This window comes from Rhineura floridana, chromosome 6 (assembly GCF_030035675.1).
Source record: "Rhineura floridana isolate rRhiFlo1 chromosome 6, rRhiFlo1.hap2, whole genome shotgun sequence".
Lineage (NCBI taxonomy): Eukaryota > Metazoa > Chordata > Lepidosauria > Squamata > Rhineuridae > Rhineura > Rhineura floridana.
In genome coordinates this window covers 44,040,390-44,059,726 of record NC_084485.1, presented here as the reverse complement: position 1 = coordinate 44,059,726, position 19,337 = coordinate 44,040,390, and the positions used below count along the sequence as shown (strand labels likewise).

The 19,337-nt window shown below is 40.5% G+C and overlaps 1 protein-coding gene across 3 annotated transcripts in view; it reads right to left on the bottom strand.

Annotated features, from left to right (window-relative positions):
- GGT7 (gamma-glutamyltransferase 7) overlaps nt 1-19,337 on the bottom strand; it is a 69,360-nt gene that overhangs the window by 11,173 nt on the left and 38,850 nt on the right. For all 3 annotated transcript variants that reach the window (XM_061631606.1, XM_061631607.1, XM_061631609.1), the window contains 5 exons: nt 18,891-19,087; nt 14,390-14,477; nt 5,909-6,036; nt 3,522-3,610; nt 1,067-1,216 (listed from right to left, as the gene is read on the bottom strand). In XM_061631606.1, the coding sequence (XP_061487590.1) occupies nt 1,067-1,216; nt 3,522-3,610; nt 5,909-6,036; nt 14,390-14,477; nt 18,891-19,087 (652 nt within the window). The remainder of the gene's footprint in view (nt 1-1,066; nt 1,217-3,521; nt 3,611-5,908; nt 6,037-14,389; nt 14,478-18,890; nt 19,088-19,337) is intronic.

Below are 19,337 nucleotides of genomic sequence, written 5' to 3'. Positions count from 1 at the left end.
AGTTAGTGGGCATCTCCACATTTTATGGCAGCAAACTCCATAAGTAAATCATGTTTTGTAAATCATGTACTTTCTTTTGCCCACCATCAATCTCCTGCCAATCAGTTTCATTGGATGATCCAAGTTCTTCTATTATAGGTGGGGGAGAAAACCTTATTCCACTCCACTTTCTCCACTCTGTGCACAATTTTATAAACTTTTATAAACTTCTATTATGTCCCTTCTTCCCTGCCTTTTTTTCTAAACTAAATGTTCCAAAAGTTGTAGTGCCTACAATGTAGTCTTTCTTCATAGAGAAAGTTCTCCACTTCATTTATAATTTTGGTTGCTTTTTTCCTTATCTTTCCCTTTCTACATCCCCCTGTCCACTTATTTCTATTCCGTGCTTCCTCTTCTTTAACCAGTTACTGATCCATATGAAGACTCATCCTCTTATCTCATGACCCAGGAGCTTCTGGTAAGGGACTTTATCAAAGCCTTTGGAAAGTCCAACTGTACAATGTCTACCAGATCATCCCATCCACATACTTACTGATATACTCAAAAAAATCTAAAACATTTGTGAGGCAAGACATCAGAAGTCATGCTGATTGCTTTTCCCTTCTGCCTCCCATTCCTTTTCCTTATGCATTACAGCTTTTTAGATTGTAAGCCTGAGGGCAGGGACCATGTTAATACCGATTTTTGTAAGTTGATCTGAAAGCATTTTTGACTGAAGGGCAGGGTATAAACACTGTTAATTAATAATAATAAATAAGCTATACATTCAGTGACGTTCCTGATCTTGTCAGGACCTACTGAGTCCTAACCCCTAGTTAAAGAATGGATACAAGACAGTATGTTGTACAAGACACCGGTCACTCATGGTGAGCTGATGGTGATGGCTTAAACCCCCTGAAGAATTATATCTCAACTTGTGACCCATAGGAAAGGTGTTAATGGCATATCACTTCTTATCTCTGAAATCAAACTTCTTCCTCTGTGATAAATGGAGATTAAAAATGAAAACCATGTTTTCTCTGTGCACCTGCTTCTGAACTTTCTCAGAGAAAGCAAAATGCTTTACCTTACAACTGCAACAATGTAGTCATCAGGTCCCATGACAAGGACCTGACTAGCAGAGGGTCCACTTTCCATGGAGAAATTTGGAATGTGATAATCAGCTGGGAAAGACTGAGAATCAATCTGTTGACGCAGGAAATTTGCCTTGGATTTACTGCATTGACAAGAAGGGAAAGAAAAAAAAAGGATGTTTTAATCACGCTGGGGAGGAGGTGGGGGAGAATTAGAACAAGAGGAAAGAGATATTAAAAACCATCCCCCCCAAAATACCTAACAAGCCAATGAAATAGAACTTTTATGGTTAAGTTCACTGCATTTCTTGGATTTTAATTGATGTGTTTTATTGCTGTTTTTTACAGCATTGTTTGTGTTGTATTGTGTTTTATATTTCTCATTTTAATGTAAGCAGTCATGGGAACTCTATGGTGAAGGTGTGGGATATAAATCTAGAAAAGAAACATGAAATATGATAAAATATATACTAGTGAAGATTAAATCCAAAAGAGCAAAGGTACCTTATCAAAATCACATCATGAAAAGCAAGATGAAATTTCTTTTAAAATCTCCGTTGATAGTGAAATACATCCACCCAACTAAGCTGCCATTGGAGCCAAGACAAATTTCATGCAATGAGAGAGAATGGGAATGAGCATGTTAATTCTGCCGTGCTAATCTTCATCCTCATAGCTCTCCACATGTTGGGAGGATAGGGATGGGGGAGAAATTTATCGCAGCTTACATTTAATGGCAAACTTACCTAATTCACACTTTCCAGAACAATGTGAGAACCAAAACACAGCTATCCTTTGAAATGCACAGCTCTCTGAATTTTGCACCTCTCCAGCCAAACAAAGCTTATAAAAATGCATATATTAGGAGACGTGCATAAAAATGACTATATTAATAAAAACATCATCCAAAAATGCATATTAGAGAAAATTGCTTGCAAAAAATGTGTACATTAGTCAAACATGCATACAGAAATGTGTTTAGTAGGAGACATTTGCACTAAAATGCTGAGGAATATTCATGAGGATTTAAAAAAGAAAGCCAAGTGCTGCAGAAATGCAGAGAACCAAATTTAAGATTAGAAAAATGAGAAACTGAGAGAGCTGCAATGGATAGATCTGTCCATCCCTAATAACTTCTGAAGTGGTGATTTTTTTTTTCTGTTCTGACTTTGCAGGGCTCTAATACGTGCAGGAAATCTCCATGAGTAAAGTAAGTTTCCCCCTGCAGATGTTCACCTCCAACCTATGGGTCAACAAGGACTGCATGCTCATCTCCACCCTCCTCCACATGATTCTAATCATGAGGGGGGTATAAGAACACCCAAATACATTATGCAATCTCAGGGGAACAAGGGCTTCTCTATTATAAACTCACTCATGGATGGTCAACTGGCAGCCCACCAGCTGGATCCAGCCCTCAAAACTATTTTGTGATCTGGGTCCTTAAGGCTCTACTAAAAAATATATCACATTTTCATATGTAAGGAAAAGAAGCAACAAGATATTGAGTGTTGATTATATAAACTTTACTGCAGGGATGGAGAACCTTTGGCTCTCCAGCATCAGCTCCAACAACCATGGCTAATATTTAGGAATGATGGAAGTTGCTGTCCAGCAATATCTGGAGAGCCACAGGTTCCCCATCCCTGCTTTACTGCATTGCTGTCTCAAGTGCATTCTGGACAATGTCAATCAATGTCTTGGGAAATCCTATATATCACCCTTCCCAAACCTATCATCCTCCAGATGTTTTAGTCTATAACTCCCACCATCATCATCCCTGACAGTTGGCTGGGCCTGATGGAAACTATGGACTAGTCCAAAACATCTGGAGAGCACCAAGTTGGGGAAGGGTGGCATATGCTGATAGCAAACTCATTCTCCAAGTATGAAAGCCTTAGGTAGCTAAAACGACAGCACCCACACTGAAGAGGAACATATCAGAAGGATCAAAGAAACCAAAAGGTTTGCAGAAGTACAAAAAACTTTAAGGAAAAAAATAACTCCAGGGGGTGGGGGACCCCCAGAAAACTGCCACTTAAGGGCTGAGTGTGCTCAGAATGCTGGCTGACTTTTAACAGGAAAAATGGAAAACTGGGGTGGATGGGATGGAGTATCCCAGAAGATGACATGGCTGGCTGGCTGGCTGGCACCTTGAACAGGATCACTCCACTTTGCAAGCGCCACTTGTCTTCCAAGATGCAGGATTCCCCAGCCTCATCACCCAAGCAATGACATCACACTACCCAAGTGCTTGTTTTCCGTATCTGTGAAGCCTCTGTTGCTAAGTAACAGAGTCTGGCCGTCCATGACAGGATCAAACAGTTTCAGCCTACAGACCATTGCCTGGAGGACAGAATGGCCCACAAGAATACGGAAGTAGGCCATACCTAAACTAAATGATATGTCAGCATGAAAAATGACAGTTCATTATAAATTTAGACTTACCTCATCATGTCTTCTACACTGTGAGAAATGGATGCATCATAGAAAGGGTCCCCCAGGTTGCTAGCTAGTGCCAGTACTACTTTTAAGGTCTGCATTAAACAGAAAGAAAGAAAACCATGTTATGAAAGTAGCCCATCTACTCTGTCTCCAGTGAAAAAAACAATGAGAGGCATGTACCCCTGTGGCAAGATGGTGCAACTTCCTTTGTGTCTAAACGTCTTGCTCCTCTCTATTCTTATCAGTCAAGCTAGATGAGATGTTAGCCACGTATCTGCATCCTGTAACTGGGATTCTCTTCTTTTTACAGCAGCCATGATGGTTGTGATCTGGAATGGGACTGTGGTGTGTGGGGGGGAAGGTTTTTTTAACCTTTGCCCCAAACCCTTCCCCCCACTACCAAAGCTGCTATTTTCTGCTTTTTGTTAAGGGGGGGGGGATTTTCAGCAGCCATCATAGGGAGAAGGGATTTTAAAAAGCCTCTTCTCAAATCTGGATCAGAACCCACCACCCCAGCTGATGTTTCATTTTTAAATCTATGCAATTGTTTTTGATGATGTATTTTAAACAGTTGTAACTTGTGCTTAACTTTGTGCCTAATTTGACCCCTAGGGCCACTTAATACATGACTTTTTTTCTACCAAGGTATAAGGGGAAAAAAGCACATTGTCATACATAAACTTCCAGAGGGATACCCATGTTAGTCAGTTGCAGCAAAAACAACAAAAAGTCTTGTAGCACCTTAAAGACAGATTTGTTGTTGCAGAAGTATTAACAGGCTATACAACATGAATATATTAGGGTATAGTGAAAAACACAGTAAACAGTGAGGCGAAATGGCCATGAAATGCAAGAGGTCCAGTCTGTGACAAAATTCTATGAAAAGTTTAAATATATCCAAGATACGCATAGTGGCAATTCATGATAGCAGTAATAGATGTTAGCTTTGATATCTTAATTTAGTGCCTATACAGTAGGAGAATAAACCATTGCCTCATACAAGGCCTATACCAACAGAATCAAACTTACTACTGAATTCTAGTCCAGCAATTTTCAACCTGGGCTCTGCCTTCAAATTCCTTTGTTGAGATATTCTGTCACTAGTTCCTGATCTTTGCCATTTCGTTGATGTGATTTGAGTCCATTTATTCTATTTAAAAATCTGGCTGTTGACACCTGCCACATGTAATATTTATTTGTCTATAGACCATAAGAATTCTGTATGCCATTATATAAACCAATGTCCCCAGAAAAGGTGGGGGGAGGCCACAGAGCCTGACCACTATTTCTGTAGTAATGTTTCATGTTACTGGCCAAATTTCCCATGATATGTCAGTTGCGTGGTTAAGTAGAGCTTGCTAGTGGTAGATAGATCACTGGAAGAAGTATTTTTTCTAAGCCTTAGAGAAGATGGCAGTATGAGCCCCATTTACAAACCGTTTAAAAGATATGCCACAAGGAGGTGCTTTTAGCTAATATATATATCAACTTGCTACATCTGCCTTGTAGGAGAGCGAGAGCACAAAGATAGCAAAGAACTAATTCATATAATTTTATTTTCCAAAAATCTTGCAATTTGAATCACCTGATTGAAGACCATAGTGTCTATGCAAAGCCTGGCTAGTTTAAATATTCTCTTTTAACAACAGTGCATTATAATACGGATGCAGCAACTTTTAGGGTTTTTTTATGTTACCAATCCCCATTAAAAACAAAGCAAGAGACTGGCCAATAAGATTTAAAATCTCGAGCTTCATGGAACCTGGTTCCATTAAGGACTAAAAATATCCCAGTTTATTATTATTTATTAAATTTCTATCCCATCCTTCCTCCCAGAAGGGGCTCAGGGCAGCAAACAAAGAATCAAACATTAAAAACATCTTAAAACTTCTTAAAAATAAAACATCTTAAAAACATAGGGTTTTTTAAAAAAACTTTAAAAACATCTTAAAAAGCAATTCCAAAACAGACACAGACTTGGACAAGGTCTCTACTTAAAAGTCTTGTTGAAAGAGGAAGGTGAAATGCATGCAAACTTCCAAGGCAGTTGTGATCACATTAAATGCTGAATCGTATTGTTTTTACTGGATCGTTACATGGCAGATTCACCAAAATAAATTTTACCCAGCAAGTACAGGATTAGGCTTTTAGGACGTAAGTTAAAATAAATCTGATTTCTGGTTCCAACCAGCAGGAACTCCAAAGTCCAAACTGACGATGGGCGAAATTTTGTCACTACAACAACCAGTTCAAGTGACTTTATTACTTAACCCTCAGTTACAACCATTTATAGTTTCTTTTCCTATGATTCTCACAAAAGTTCTCAGTGAAGGCACAAGTCTGTATCACATCATTACCAAAAACAAAGTATTCTGCTAAGCATGTCTTACCCCTGTTATCCAGTGGAGGATATTTTCCTTGGCTACCTGGCTGGTGATATTGAAACCCTCAAGGATGTTCAGAGCTGTGACCAGTGCAGGACCTACATGTGGAGGTGATGGACTGAGAACAAGGTGACCTGTTAAGGTAAAAGAAGCAGAATGTTACAGACATGCTAGATTTTTCCCACTTTTTGTCCAGAATCTAGTGAAACCACTGAAAAGGGGACTTTGCAAGTTTATATGGAGAGGTTATATACACATATTACAGTGAGAATGTGGATGTCAGTTTGATATTCTCAACTTGAATGATACCTTCTAATGAATCTACTTTGTAACTTTACACTTTCAGTGAACCACACTACATGAGTTTGTATTTTGTGCTTGGTTGTTTATTTGGAAAATAAATGTACTGGATAGTATAATCTGCTGTACTATTTTTGAAAATCAATAAAAATGTCTTGGGGGGGAAGGGGGGAACTTTGCAGGACCATCTGCACATCTACTCAGAAATAAGCCCTACAGGGTTCTATGAGACTTGCTCCTAGGTAAATGTGTAGATGATTGCAACCTTAGGCTTTGTTTTTTCAGACTGCAGCATGTCTCCATCAGATGTGTGGGAAATTGCCTTTGAAACAGGCATTTGAAAAGCAGCTTGTGATAATGGACAGGGATCGAACCTTCAAAGGAAACAATGACAAAAACATGCACTGGGATAATGCAAGCCCCTCTCACGAAACCAAATAGCTCATTAGATCCCAACTTTTGGGTTTAGTTCTGTCTTTTGTAAGCAGCTTCTGGCTGGGGAACTCTCCAACTAACAGATTATGCATAGGGTGAGAGTGTTGCCTCAGGACCCAAAGTCCAACTGGGCAGCGCCATCACAGCAATGTAATAATGTCCCTAAGGCCCACACTAGACCCAGCAACCTGTAATTATACTGAACTCACGACCTGGTTCATTCAAAACCAGGGCACGCTGGTCAAAAGTTGTCTGGGTTGCAACTATAAAACAAGCACAATGATAGAGGAGCCTACAATGATTTAAATTTACATGCATACGTCGACTAACGTAGGTTTTTATGTATCAATGTATATATTTATTTTTGGATGTTTTTGGTGTATTCTGTAGTGTTTCGTGTATTTTATGCATTTTTGTTTTTTTGCGGTGGCTAATGGCTTTGAGCAATAAAGGTTATTAATACTATTACTACAATGGCCAGGGATGATGGGAGTTGGAGTCCAACAACATCTGGAGAGTACCCCATTGGCTAGCCCAGTGCTAGAGATTTTCATCCCATTCCTGTATGATGTACATAGGATGCTGCCTTATACTGACATGGACCAATGGTTCATCTAGCTCAGTATTGTCCACACAGACTAAAAGTGGCTCTCCAGGATTTCAGGCAGGGGTCACTTCCAGCCCTACCTGGAAATTCCAGAGGTTGAACTTGGGACCTTCTGCATGCAAAGCAGATGCTCTACCACTGAGCTACAGCCCTTTCCCAAAGCTAGAGTGGATATGAAAGTGTATGAGAAAGGGGGAGTTGAGATATATGTGTGAGTTAGCTTTAAAATATTTATTACTTATTTAAAATTCATGATATTTCACAGGTCTTCACTTCTGCATGATGGGGGTGTGTGTGTGCGTGCATGCGAACACAACAACAAAAACACCCAGATCTATGTCAGATGTTCAATAGCCTTCACTTATCACCATAATCAAAAATTTATTATTTGCATTACAAAGGTACAGGCAAAGCCCAGCCTCCTTTTCTTTTATGACTCCCTTCTTAGTTACCATTTTTAGAAGACTACAGGAGGATATGATTTGACTAAAGTTGGAGGAGTCAGGGGTTGGTGTTGTATTGTAGACAATTTAAGGGAGACACCAGAAATCAGTCTTCATCCACTTTATTCCAGCCACATTCTGCTCCACCCGTTCAAACTCCTCCCCTTCCTGTTCTATATCTCCCAGCCTTATTTTACTACCAATCCCAATATGCAATTCCCTTAACACGGTATCACATATCCCCTTTATCTAAGAAAACTACTTCCTGCCACCCTACCAAACATATATGTAATACAGCAAACAATAACCAACCTAGTAACCTTCTTTGCTTTAGAAATTACATAACATAGTCTTTAGCCCACACAGGTGGTCGCCTGCTGCGCGGCAACTGTTGATCAAGCAGGAGTTCTGGTTGGCAATTTTGTGCATGAGGCAATCCATTAGAGTAATCAGTGTGAACTAGGTTATCAGTAATATTATTTGCTGGATCACCACAATCAGGGGCCAGATGCGTAGCCTGCCCGATCTGGTCATATGAAGTTGGGTCATGCTGAATAGGGGCCAGATGGCGGGCATTCCATATGCAGCCATCTGACCGTTTATAGGTGTATTTCGCTACTCTGGCAAGTACCTTGAAGGGGAGTGTAAATCGTGGTTCCCCTTTCCGCAGGATGCCTTGTTTCCTGACCCGTACAAATGAACCACATCATATCCCTGGTTCCTTAGCTCCATTTTGGCAATTTGCATACCTCTTACATTTTTGTTGTTTTTGGTATACTATTTGTTTCATGCCTGGCTGTAAAGAAGCATCTGACTTAGGCATGAGTAGTCCAGCAACATTCAGCTTTGTGCACATCTCCCGTCCATGTAACAATTCAGCTGGGGACTTTTGTGTTGTGCCATGCCGGGTAGATCTATAAACTTGTAAGAAATCGGTGACAAAGGGTTTCCACGCTTTACCTTCTAGTTCAGCCATTTGTAGACATTGTTTCAAACTCCTATTAAAACGTTCTATCTCACCATTTGCCTGCGGATAGTAAATTGATGAGCGCCTGTGGCGAATATTTCTTTCTGACAGGGAAGTCTCAAATTCTACCAAGGTAAACTGGGTGCCATTGTCAGAAATCAGTTCCGTTGGATCTCCTTCTCGACTGAAAACTGCAGAAAGGAAGGTGATAACAGCTGCAGAAGTAGCGTGGGAAGTAAAAGCCACTTCAGGCCACTTACTAAAATAGTCTATAAGGGTAATGGTATAACGACAATCAGCAGGTGCCCTCTCAAATGGGCCAACAATATCAATGGCCAACTTCTCCCAAGCTAAATCAGGAAGTGGTACAGGCTGCAATGGTGGCACATGTGTGATTGCAGTCTTGTCATGACGCTGGCAAGTCACACAAGATTTAATAGTATCTTCAACCTGCTTATCCATACCAGGCCACCAATATAAATCACGCAATCGTTGCTTCGTTCGTACAATCCCTTGGTGTGTCTCATGGGCCAATTGTATCAATTTCACTTTAACTCTGGTGGGGCAATGAGACGATGAGTACCACGGATTACAAGACCATCATGTAGAGACAGCTCATCGCGTATTTTAAAGAAAGGCAACAGAGTCTGATCCTCATTACGCATGTGGCGTGGCCATTTCCCTTCAAGGACATCCCGTAACTTGCCGTGTATTGGACAGTCCAAACAAGCAGCTGTAAACTGCTCTTTGGAAATGGCTGTCAGGGCAGGTGCAATGAGAGCAACCACTTCTGCATCATCTTCATGCTCACTGTTTGTTGACGGCAGAGGTAGGCGGGATAAACAGTCTGCTGTTACATTCTCAGTCCCAGGCCTGTACTCCATCCTGTATGTGAAAGCCAATAGCTTAGCTGACCACCTAGCAATTCTCATTCCAGCTCTCCCTAAACCTTTAGATGTCAGCAAGGTTGTCAAAGGGCTGTGGTCAGTGCGTAATGTGAATGTGTGAGCCCACAGATATGTGCACCATTTCTCTGTGGCCCAGACACATGCAAGTGCCTCTTTCTCAACTGTAGAGTATGACCTTTCTGCCCCCTGTAATGTCCTGGATGCAAATGCAACTGTCCTTTCTTGTTTGTCTCCATGAACTTGAGTTAGAACAGCCCCAAGCCCATAATGAGAGGCATCAGTAGTCACAATAGTAGGTAATGCTGGATCAAATAAGGCTAGTGCTGTATAATCAAAGACTTAACTGCGTCAAAACTGGTTTGTGCATCTGATGTCCAAGCCCAGGTTGTAGATCCACGGAGCAGCCGACATAGAGGTTTCACTATAGATGCGTAATCAGGCACAAATTTTGCATACCAAGATGTAAGACCCAAGAAGGAGCGTAGTGTTTGTACATCTTTAGGTGGTGGGGCCTCTGTAACTGCTCTAACATGGTCTGGACCAGGTTTTAACCCATCTTGTGATATAATATGTCCCAAAAAAGGTAGCTCAGTCCATCTGAACACACATTTAGAAAGGTTCAACTTTAATCCTGCATCAGCTATACACTGTAAGACGGCATGTAGTCGTTCATCATGCTCTGCTGGCGTCTGTCCCACCACGATGATGTCATCCAAATAACACTGTACTCCTGATTGGTTCTTAAGGATGAGCGACATCATCTTTTGAAAAGCACTGGGGGCCAATGCTAAACCATATGGGACATGCTTAAAACGAAACAAACCGTCATGGGTGATGAATGCTGTGAGGTCCCTACTATCTTCATGCAATAAAACTTGATAAGCACTTTGCAAGTCAAGGGTAGAGAATACTGTGCCCCCCACTCAGTTCAGTGAAGACTTTCTCTATATGAGGGAGTGGGTGGCTATCAATTACCACTGCCTTGTTTGGCTCCCTCAAATCCACACAGAGATGAATACTTCCTGGGTTTTTTTTGTATTACCACAACTGGAGAAACCCACTCAGAAGAATCAATTGCCTCAATGATGTCATTCTGCACTAATTTTTTAAGTTCCTGTGATACAGCCTCTCTCACAGCAAATGGCAACCGGCGCAGCCTCTGTTGTACTGGCTTCACATTATCTCTAATTTTAACTGTGAATGAACCCCTTTGCACAGCCTCTGTGAGTGATTACAGTTGCAAGCAATGCTGGCTCCATAGTACTGTTGGAAGGTATTGCAGTGATAGTCCCATTCAGTACTTGCATATACAATGCAACAAACAGGTCTCTCCCCAGAATGGGAGTTCCCTCTGGTACCACATAGAATTCAGCTGCCACAGCATTTTTCTAATGCTACTGTTGCTGCTAGACAACCAAGAACTGCAACTGGATTTTTTGAATAACATATGAGACGCAGTTTAGGTGCTGTAAGTGGTGAGCTACAAAAGTATTGCATGTAAACTGACTTGGGTAGTATGGAAACTGCAGAGCCTGTGTCTAACATCAACTCAATATCCTGAGAAGTGTTTTCTGCAAGGGCAGACACTGTTACAATGCATGTCAATCTATCCACTATAGAGGCCTGAGCAAGATCATCCACGCTCAAAACAGTAACTTCTGGTACAGCAACTTCATTTGTAGGTTGCAAGAACTGGGTACTCTGGCAGAGCCGTGCAAAATGTCCTTTCTGTTTGCACTGTCTGCATTGAGCTTCCTTTGCAGGGCAGTTAGCATAATTTGCTGCATGTTGTATTGAACCACAGCAGTAACACTGTACACATTTTGCAGGTTGCAAAGTTTTATTTGCACCATCTTTAACATTGCCCAAAGATCTTTTTGTTTTCTGCAGTTGCAAAGGCTGCACAGCCTGTACAGGTTCTGTCATGCTTTGACCCATTAACTTCGCTTCTGCCACTGGAGTTTCTATCTGGCTAGCAATTGTCATGGCTTTCTGGAGGGTAAGGTCAGGTTCTAGCAAGAGGCGTTCCCTGATGTGAGGCATCCCTGTCTTCTTTATCAACTGATCACGAATCTTTTCCTCTGCCATATTTCCAAAATTACAAGTAACAGCCAATTCTCTTAAAGCAGCAATATATTGATCTGTCTTTTCTCCATGCTTCTGTCCCAGCTGGCGAAATTTATAGCGTTCTGCCACAATATTGACTCTAGGCACAAAGAAATTCCTTAAAGCAGTCAAAGCTGTCTCAGACTTCCGGGAAGGGTGACTTCGCTTGTGCCTGCTTTTGGGACGGGCTCCCGCCTCAAAAGAAGCTTATTCAGATATAAATCAGTCAGAACATTTTTTTTTTGACTGATGAAATTTCTCCCGGGCAGGGAGAAACGTAGAGATCAACCTCAAAAGCCTGTTTTTGTTGGGAGGACTGGATTTCATTAATTTACGAGATAAGGTCCAGCCAACAATGCCGGACGGACTTTCGAACAAGCTCTATCTGCTTAAGCGATACGTTTATCTTTTCTTTAAAGAGACAACGGACCAACAGGCAAGCACCCTTCTTTCTATTATTTTTTTTACTTGGTTTAAATTGTTGCAGCAAAAGGAGATTTGTCAGATTGATCGGCTTTGGACAGCTTCTGGGTGAGCTATAACTCTTCTCTGTTATCCACGAAATTAACAGCTTATCTCTGTTTCTGTCGCAAAAAGCTGTCCTGGAAGTGCATTCTAAAGATATACACAGAAGAGGGATTTCTATTCCTGATTTCTATTCCAAGGAATATTATATTGTCTGGGACTATTCTCTTTTTGGTCTATTTTATTTTGATGAATCTGCTTCTTCACGACGCCACTAACTGTTTTGATGCTGGGAACTAAATTTGTTTTGCATTCTTGAACATAGAGAGATAAGGCAGGTTGCTCTGTTTATACTGTGATGTCATCAAGCCTGGAATATTAACCCAATTGTTGCTGAAATAAGAAGTGGTTTTTCTTTATTTTTGTTTTGCTTTGTTTTCGTGGTTTTAAAAATGGCAATCAAGAAAGTGGCTGAGAATCTGGAAGTAACTATGTTTCAGAAAATAATGGATGAGATTGAGATAACGAAACAAACCCTGCGACAGGGTAGTAAGGAGCTGAAAATTGAACTGAGCAAAATGACGCAGGAGTTTAAAGAAATAGGGGATCCTGTGAGAGAGGAGAATGAGATCAGAGATGAGGAAAGAAAAAATAAAGGGAAGATACAAGCCCTGGAGATTGGAACAAATGTGGAATTGGAAAAAGATCTGGAGTTTATGGATTTTAGAAATAAAATCTACTGTTTGGAATTTAACGTTATCTCTGAAGAAATTAATGAAGATATTAGAGATAAAGTTATCAATGGCTTGGATAATCTTCTGGACTGGAATGATGTGATGGAGCTTGATATAGAGAAAATCTATGGAATTAACTGCAGCCATGTGACAATGGAAAAACTCTTAAGAGATGAGCCAGTGCATTTTGTAAAAAAGAAGAACACAGATATGACTTTACAACAGTATTTCAGCAACTTATTCAGAATGGATGGCAAGAAAATATTTGGGATAGAGGAAATTCCCATCAGACTCTTATTATATGACTATGGCTACGACAGCAAGATTATTATGGAATACTGATAATGGAAGATTGGACACTTAAATTACTGGACTTAACAGGACTATTGAAGATGGAAGATGGAACTAATAGGGATAATGGAATAATGGCTATTGAAATTATTGGACCTAACAGATTCTGATGAGATGGATTAATCGAAATGTTTATTTGGACTATGGTTATGACAATAAGATTATTATAATTATTAACGAGATGGATTAATTGACATGTTTATTTGGAGAAAAATTGATAGATATATTCCTTAAAGAATTGAAACCTCTCTTTGACTTTTTGTGGAAAGAATAAAGTAATGTTTATGAGATTTGATGATTAATTAAGATAACTACTGGAGGAAAGTGATTTTATAATATGATTTAAGAGACAGGATTGTTATATATTGTGGACCTATAACTGATTTGATATGTGACAAATGGGCAGTCAACATTTTATTTTTTTTGTTTAATCATTTTTGTTTTGTTTTGTTTTTTGTCTTTGAATGTTTTATGATTTTGTTTTGTATGTTTTATGAAAATATGAATAAAAATTATTGTAAAAAAAAAAAAAGCAGTCAAAGCTGTCTCATATTTATCATCCACAACAGGCAGATTATAGAAGATTCTCTGAGCTTCTGCTCCCAAAAAATAAATAACTAATGCACGCTTTCTTGCCTCTGGAAGTTCCTCATCATGAATGGCTAGTACATATGTATCAAACATTCTAATCCAAGAACTAAATGGAATCACAGGCTCACCCGGGGTTTGAAGGAAAGGTGGTGGGGGAGACAAAGGCAAAAGCGCCATCCCATCCTCGTCGCCAAAATTGTTATATTGTAGACAATTTAAGAGAGACACCAGAGATCAGTCTTCATCCACTTTATTCCAGCCACATTCTGCTCCACCTGTTCAAACTCCTCCCCTTCCTGTTCTATATCTCCCAGCCTTATTTTACTACCAATCCCAATATGCAATTCCCTTAGCACGATATCACAGTTGGGCATGTGGGTTTCGTTAAGGGCCCTCCCTTCACCCCCATATTTCAAGCACTGCACTAATATGAAAACAAAATGCAGCCAAAGCTTTCCTCTATTCTGAAAACGTCTCTGCTTCCTAAACCCACTTTTCTTACCTAAAATTGGGAGACATTAGTGACCAACCACATGGCGTAAGAGATACCAACCTAGATGTCACAGATGTACCATTTTACCTTGATATACTGTATGGACTGGATTTTCCACCAAGACAGTGTAGTTACTGAAGTCTTCTTCAGACAAGGTACCTCCAAAATTAAGCACCTAGGCAAAGAGGATCACAGCAATATATTTGCATGCAATAAGCTAACAATACCTTCCACTAGTCCAAATGAACAATTACATGTGGTCCAGTTGTCTGGCAAACATTGCCAGTTCCAGGTTTTTTTTGAGGGAGGGGCCTTGGGCAGATGTCCTCAGTCCCCTTTCTGAATGGGCTGATCTCACTGCTGCTGATTCTCTTGCCTTCTCCCTCTGCCCCAGTCTGTGCAGCCAGAGGGAGAGTGCAAAGTGAGTAGAGGACGCTGCTCTATCTTGTCACTGTTTCTAAGCCAGAGAAGGTAGGACTATGGACAGCAACAGCAAGGAGGAGAAACAGAATTGCCTAAAAATCACCTAAAATGCCAAAATTATACCCTGTCTATTCTAGATCACTGTTTTTCAAAGTGTCTACATTCAAGGAACTCTTGGCATACCATCCTGTCTGTTGAAGAATGCTGATTTTGCTGAGGATTCTGGGCCCTAACCTAGGCCACACAGTTCATATAGGACACTAGCCAGACTTGTTGGGCCTGAGTGAGCCCTGGAACACAACCAACATTCCTCTGCATCTGTGCACAAGATCAGTTGTAAGTGGTTTTCCAGACACTTGTCTGCCATCATTACTAATCTACTGTAACTCCTGTGCAGCTTCCAAAAAAAACCAGGGTTGGCCAGAACCATTTGAAATCCACTGCTCCAGATTCATTAAGCTTAAAACAAAACTTAAATCTTCTTGCATTTATTTACTTACATCAGAATCACAAGAATATATTTTCTGGACTATCATGAATATGGGCGTTGTTTTCAGGATGGTTAAAACATTGTAAATATTTAACTTTATCTTTCAAAAAATCCAAAATGATATCTGAAGGCTATGTTGCTATGTATCATCTCTGTATCTTTTTTTCATTCCCTCCAGCAGGGCTAATATCAGCAGGGGGGGGGGGATTTTGATCATGAAAACTATGCATCATGGAAGGATTAAATACCCCTTTCTGCTGATCTGATCAAAACCAGAACTTCCCCACAATTATGTCTGTTTCAGCCTTTTGCTTGAATAATGCTGCAGGATCAAGTGTTCCCATGCTATTTACTGTAGTGCCACCTGGATGTTCTGACTCTGGGTGCTTTCTCACTGTCACTATTTTCAGGTGGGATTCAATCACATACCAGCAAATTCAGATTGTGAAATTATAGTTGATTGGAAGTTCTCTCTCAACAAACCTGCTACCTCAAAATATCAGACTTTTTTCAATAAGGAAAGTGATAGGAAAATACACTGGAAAGTGTGGGGTAACACTTGCTTTGATGCAACATCATCTAGCCTCCCCGCAAACAAATCAGAGTGAATGCTCATAAAACAGCCAAACTTGTCTAATCTCCCTGCAAACAAATCAGAATGAATGTTCAATAAACTGGTTGTCTGAAGGGGGCCCTCTGATGCCCGCTGCTTGGTGTCAATATCAAGTGTTAATGACATATTGCCTTGTCACAATTCCTTGCATTGTTATAAAAGTTTGATTCCTAGAGCTTCTTTATTCTATGGCAGCCATTTCCTAGGTTTCCAGAGGACTGCAGAGGGACAGTGAGGATTAGCAGTTTAGCACAGACTAGTTAAATGTAGATATCTGAGTGACCCTCCTTTGTTGTGCCCCTTTCCCTCCCCAGGAAACAAAGAGAGAGAGAGACAGATAGAGAAATCCAATTTCCCCAGGGATTTGGCAGTCTTCCAAAAAGCTGCTTTTCACATTTAAACCTGCTTAGTGTTTTCAGAAGTGCTGATTAAAACAACAACATACAGTGCATATATGTATGTGTCTGGCATCATATTTGCTGTTTTGCTTATAATTATTGTTTAAAAAACAAACTAGGCTGTGTGGCTCTGGAAATTTGAAATCATGTTACATCTTCAAAGGCAGTGTATATGACTTTGCTGTTCACAAGTGAGACCTGCAATAAAATTGTTGAAGTGTAGAGAACTCCTGTTCAGCATTCTAGCCACCCGTGCCCTTTTACAAGATATTCCATTCCACATCTCCCCCATATTCTGTCACCCCCCCAAAAAAATAAAGTCTTCCATTACTACTGAATACGATCAGACATCATTGATCTGTTGTGGGATTTTCCTCTTTAGGCTTCTCACAGACTATTATTCAGGATTTCAGGAGCATAGGAAACCATCTTATATCAAATCATGCCTTTGGTCCACCTAACTCAGTGCTGCCTTCACTGACTGGCATTAGCTCTCCAGAGTTATCAGGCAGGAGTCTTTCCCAACCCTACCTGGAAATGCTGGCGACTGAACCTGGGGCCTTATAGATGCAAAGCAGGTGCTCTGGCACTGAACCCAGCCCTTCTAAAAACCTTGGGGTTCCTTCAAGCCTGTTGAGATCACCTTCTTGTGAGCAGATGGTGCCATTTTGTATTTGGTTATGTACAGATCCACACTCGGAGAGTGTTGGTAAATAGTATACACCCAAAGGCAGCAGTGCATTGAACTAAATTGTTTAGTGTTTATCCAAAAGCTAACTTCTCTTTTTCAAGGACCAGCCAAAGCATTAATTACATTTTGGTTGGTAGTAATGAAGGCATTGCTTACCTGCACACTTTGGATTTTTTTCCTTATGGGCCAAAAAAGGTACTTTTGCTTTCAATTTTTTTTAAGGATATCCCAAAATCCAAATCTTGTATTCCCATCCACGTTAAAAAAAGATCAATGATCAGATAAATTCCAGTCAATAATCTCAAAGTTTATCTATTTATTTATTTATTTATTGCATTTGTATACCACCCCATAGCCGAAGCTCTCTGGGCAGTTTACAACAATTTTCCTACTCCTACCATGTTTCATTCTGAGTCTAGATGTTTCCTTGTCATGGCTCATTCATGAATTTCAACTGTAAAAATCTTACTAGTGACTATTCAATTTGGTAGCTACTTGTGGGATTTTATTAGCTGAAACTCATGAAAGATACGTTCTAGACACCTAATTCTAGTTTGGTCTCCATCCTCCTCCTTGCTGAATTCTACAAGGTAACATTTTGGCCACATCCACAGCAGATATTTATTCCACTTTGAACTGTCATGGCTTCAAAGAATCCTGGAAGTGTAGTTTGTGAAGGGTGCTGAGAGTTGTTAGGAGACCATTATTCCCCTCACAGAGCTCCACTTTCCAGAATTCTCTGGGAAGAGGGGCTGATTGTTAAACTACTCTGGCCATTAGAGCTCTGTCAAAGAAACAGGAGTCCACTAACAGCTCTCAGCACCCTTCACAAACTACACTTCCCAGGATTCTTTGGGGAAGCCATGACTTTAAAGTGGAATAATAGTGGAATAAAGGTGTGAATATGAGGCTTAAGCTGATAGCCAGTGCCATCTCTTGGACTCTTTCTAACTAAGAAGACAGGCAGGTAGGGGAGGGGATATCAAGAATGGTTTTTCTACCTAAGAAAATGGTTCCATGCTGACCTCTGGGTAAAATCCTACCTCTGCAATGAAGTCTATTCTAAATGGGATGAGTGGAGCACTTGTACTATCTGTGCTTCAAGGTCCAGGAATAAGGCCTGCTAGTGTGGACCTCAGTTCAGCTGTGAAATGTAGTCTGCCATGGCACTGGAAAGTTCCGGCCTAGAAGCCCCCTGAGTGGTCAAAGAGATTCACTCCAGTTGCTTTGCATTTTACTATAAAATCAGCTCTCAGTTTGATCTTGGTGTCCCACATTTTTGCCTGATGTTTTTGTAACACCTTCTTTTGTTCCTGGTGGGGTCAATGCTCTTTAGGATATGTGTTAGAGATATTTAGAACTAGGATCAGCTTATTTGTTTTATTCTGTTTTATCATCCCAACTGGATTTTTTAATTGTATTTCATAACTATATTTCTTAATGTTATTGGGCTCTCCTTTTATGTTGCTTTTTTATTTATTCTTAATATATCTACCTCAATTATACCTTGTATGTTTCTTTCAATAAAGCCTTGGTATTTATTTCAGTTCCTAACCAGTTTGGTTAACTGCTACTGAGCAATTATGTGACCTCAAGGCTTCAGAAGCAGAAAGTCTAGTTTTTCGTTCTTGCTTCTTGGAATCTTAAGGACATCTGGAAAAGGCTAAGAAGTCTCCTGGCTAAGCCTGGTTGGACAGAGTGGTGGCAGCATGCAACCTTTCAGGGTTGGTTTTAGACCCAGTTGGTAACTGCTGGCAACAACAAGAGCTGGTTTGTGGGTTTGGTGGACTGGTAATCTTGATGGGCTGGCTAAGATTGGTGGAACAGTGCCCCATTTGCCCTAATGGTCCAGCCTCCACTGCTTTCTAGGACACTTTATAATGCAGACAAAACACATCAGTGTGGTATCAATGCCTATCTGGCATCAAATTCACATAACAACTCACACATGGCAAAGAATAGGGTTGATTCACCTCTGAAATAATCTCTTGTGTCACATTTCCACTGTAGAAAGCTGAGATCCCTCCTGACCCAAGCAAGTCTAGAAGAGCAGCCAGGTCTGGTCTTCTCACAAACATGCCAGGCAGTAGGGGCTGACCATCTGGAAGGAAGGTGTCTCTGAATTTATCTGAGAAGTTATGCTGTTCCTTCATTTCTTTGATAGCCGTTGCTAGACAATAGGAGAGACAACAGAAAGGTGAATGGTGAAGACTGAAAAAGATGCTCACATCAATTTAGGGCAAAAATCTGGGAAGACGGCTCACCTGGAGGCATCTGCAGTCTGCATATACTGAATATGGTCATTAATAAGATCTTCAGCAAAGAAGGGCCTTGTTTGTGGTGGTGCCTCATTTGCAGAATTCTCTCTCCACATCTATCCACTGATCACCTACTTTGCTAGCATTTATGAGCCAGGTGTT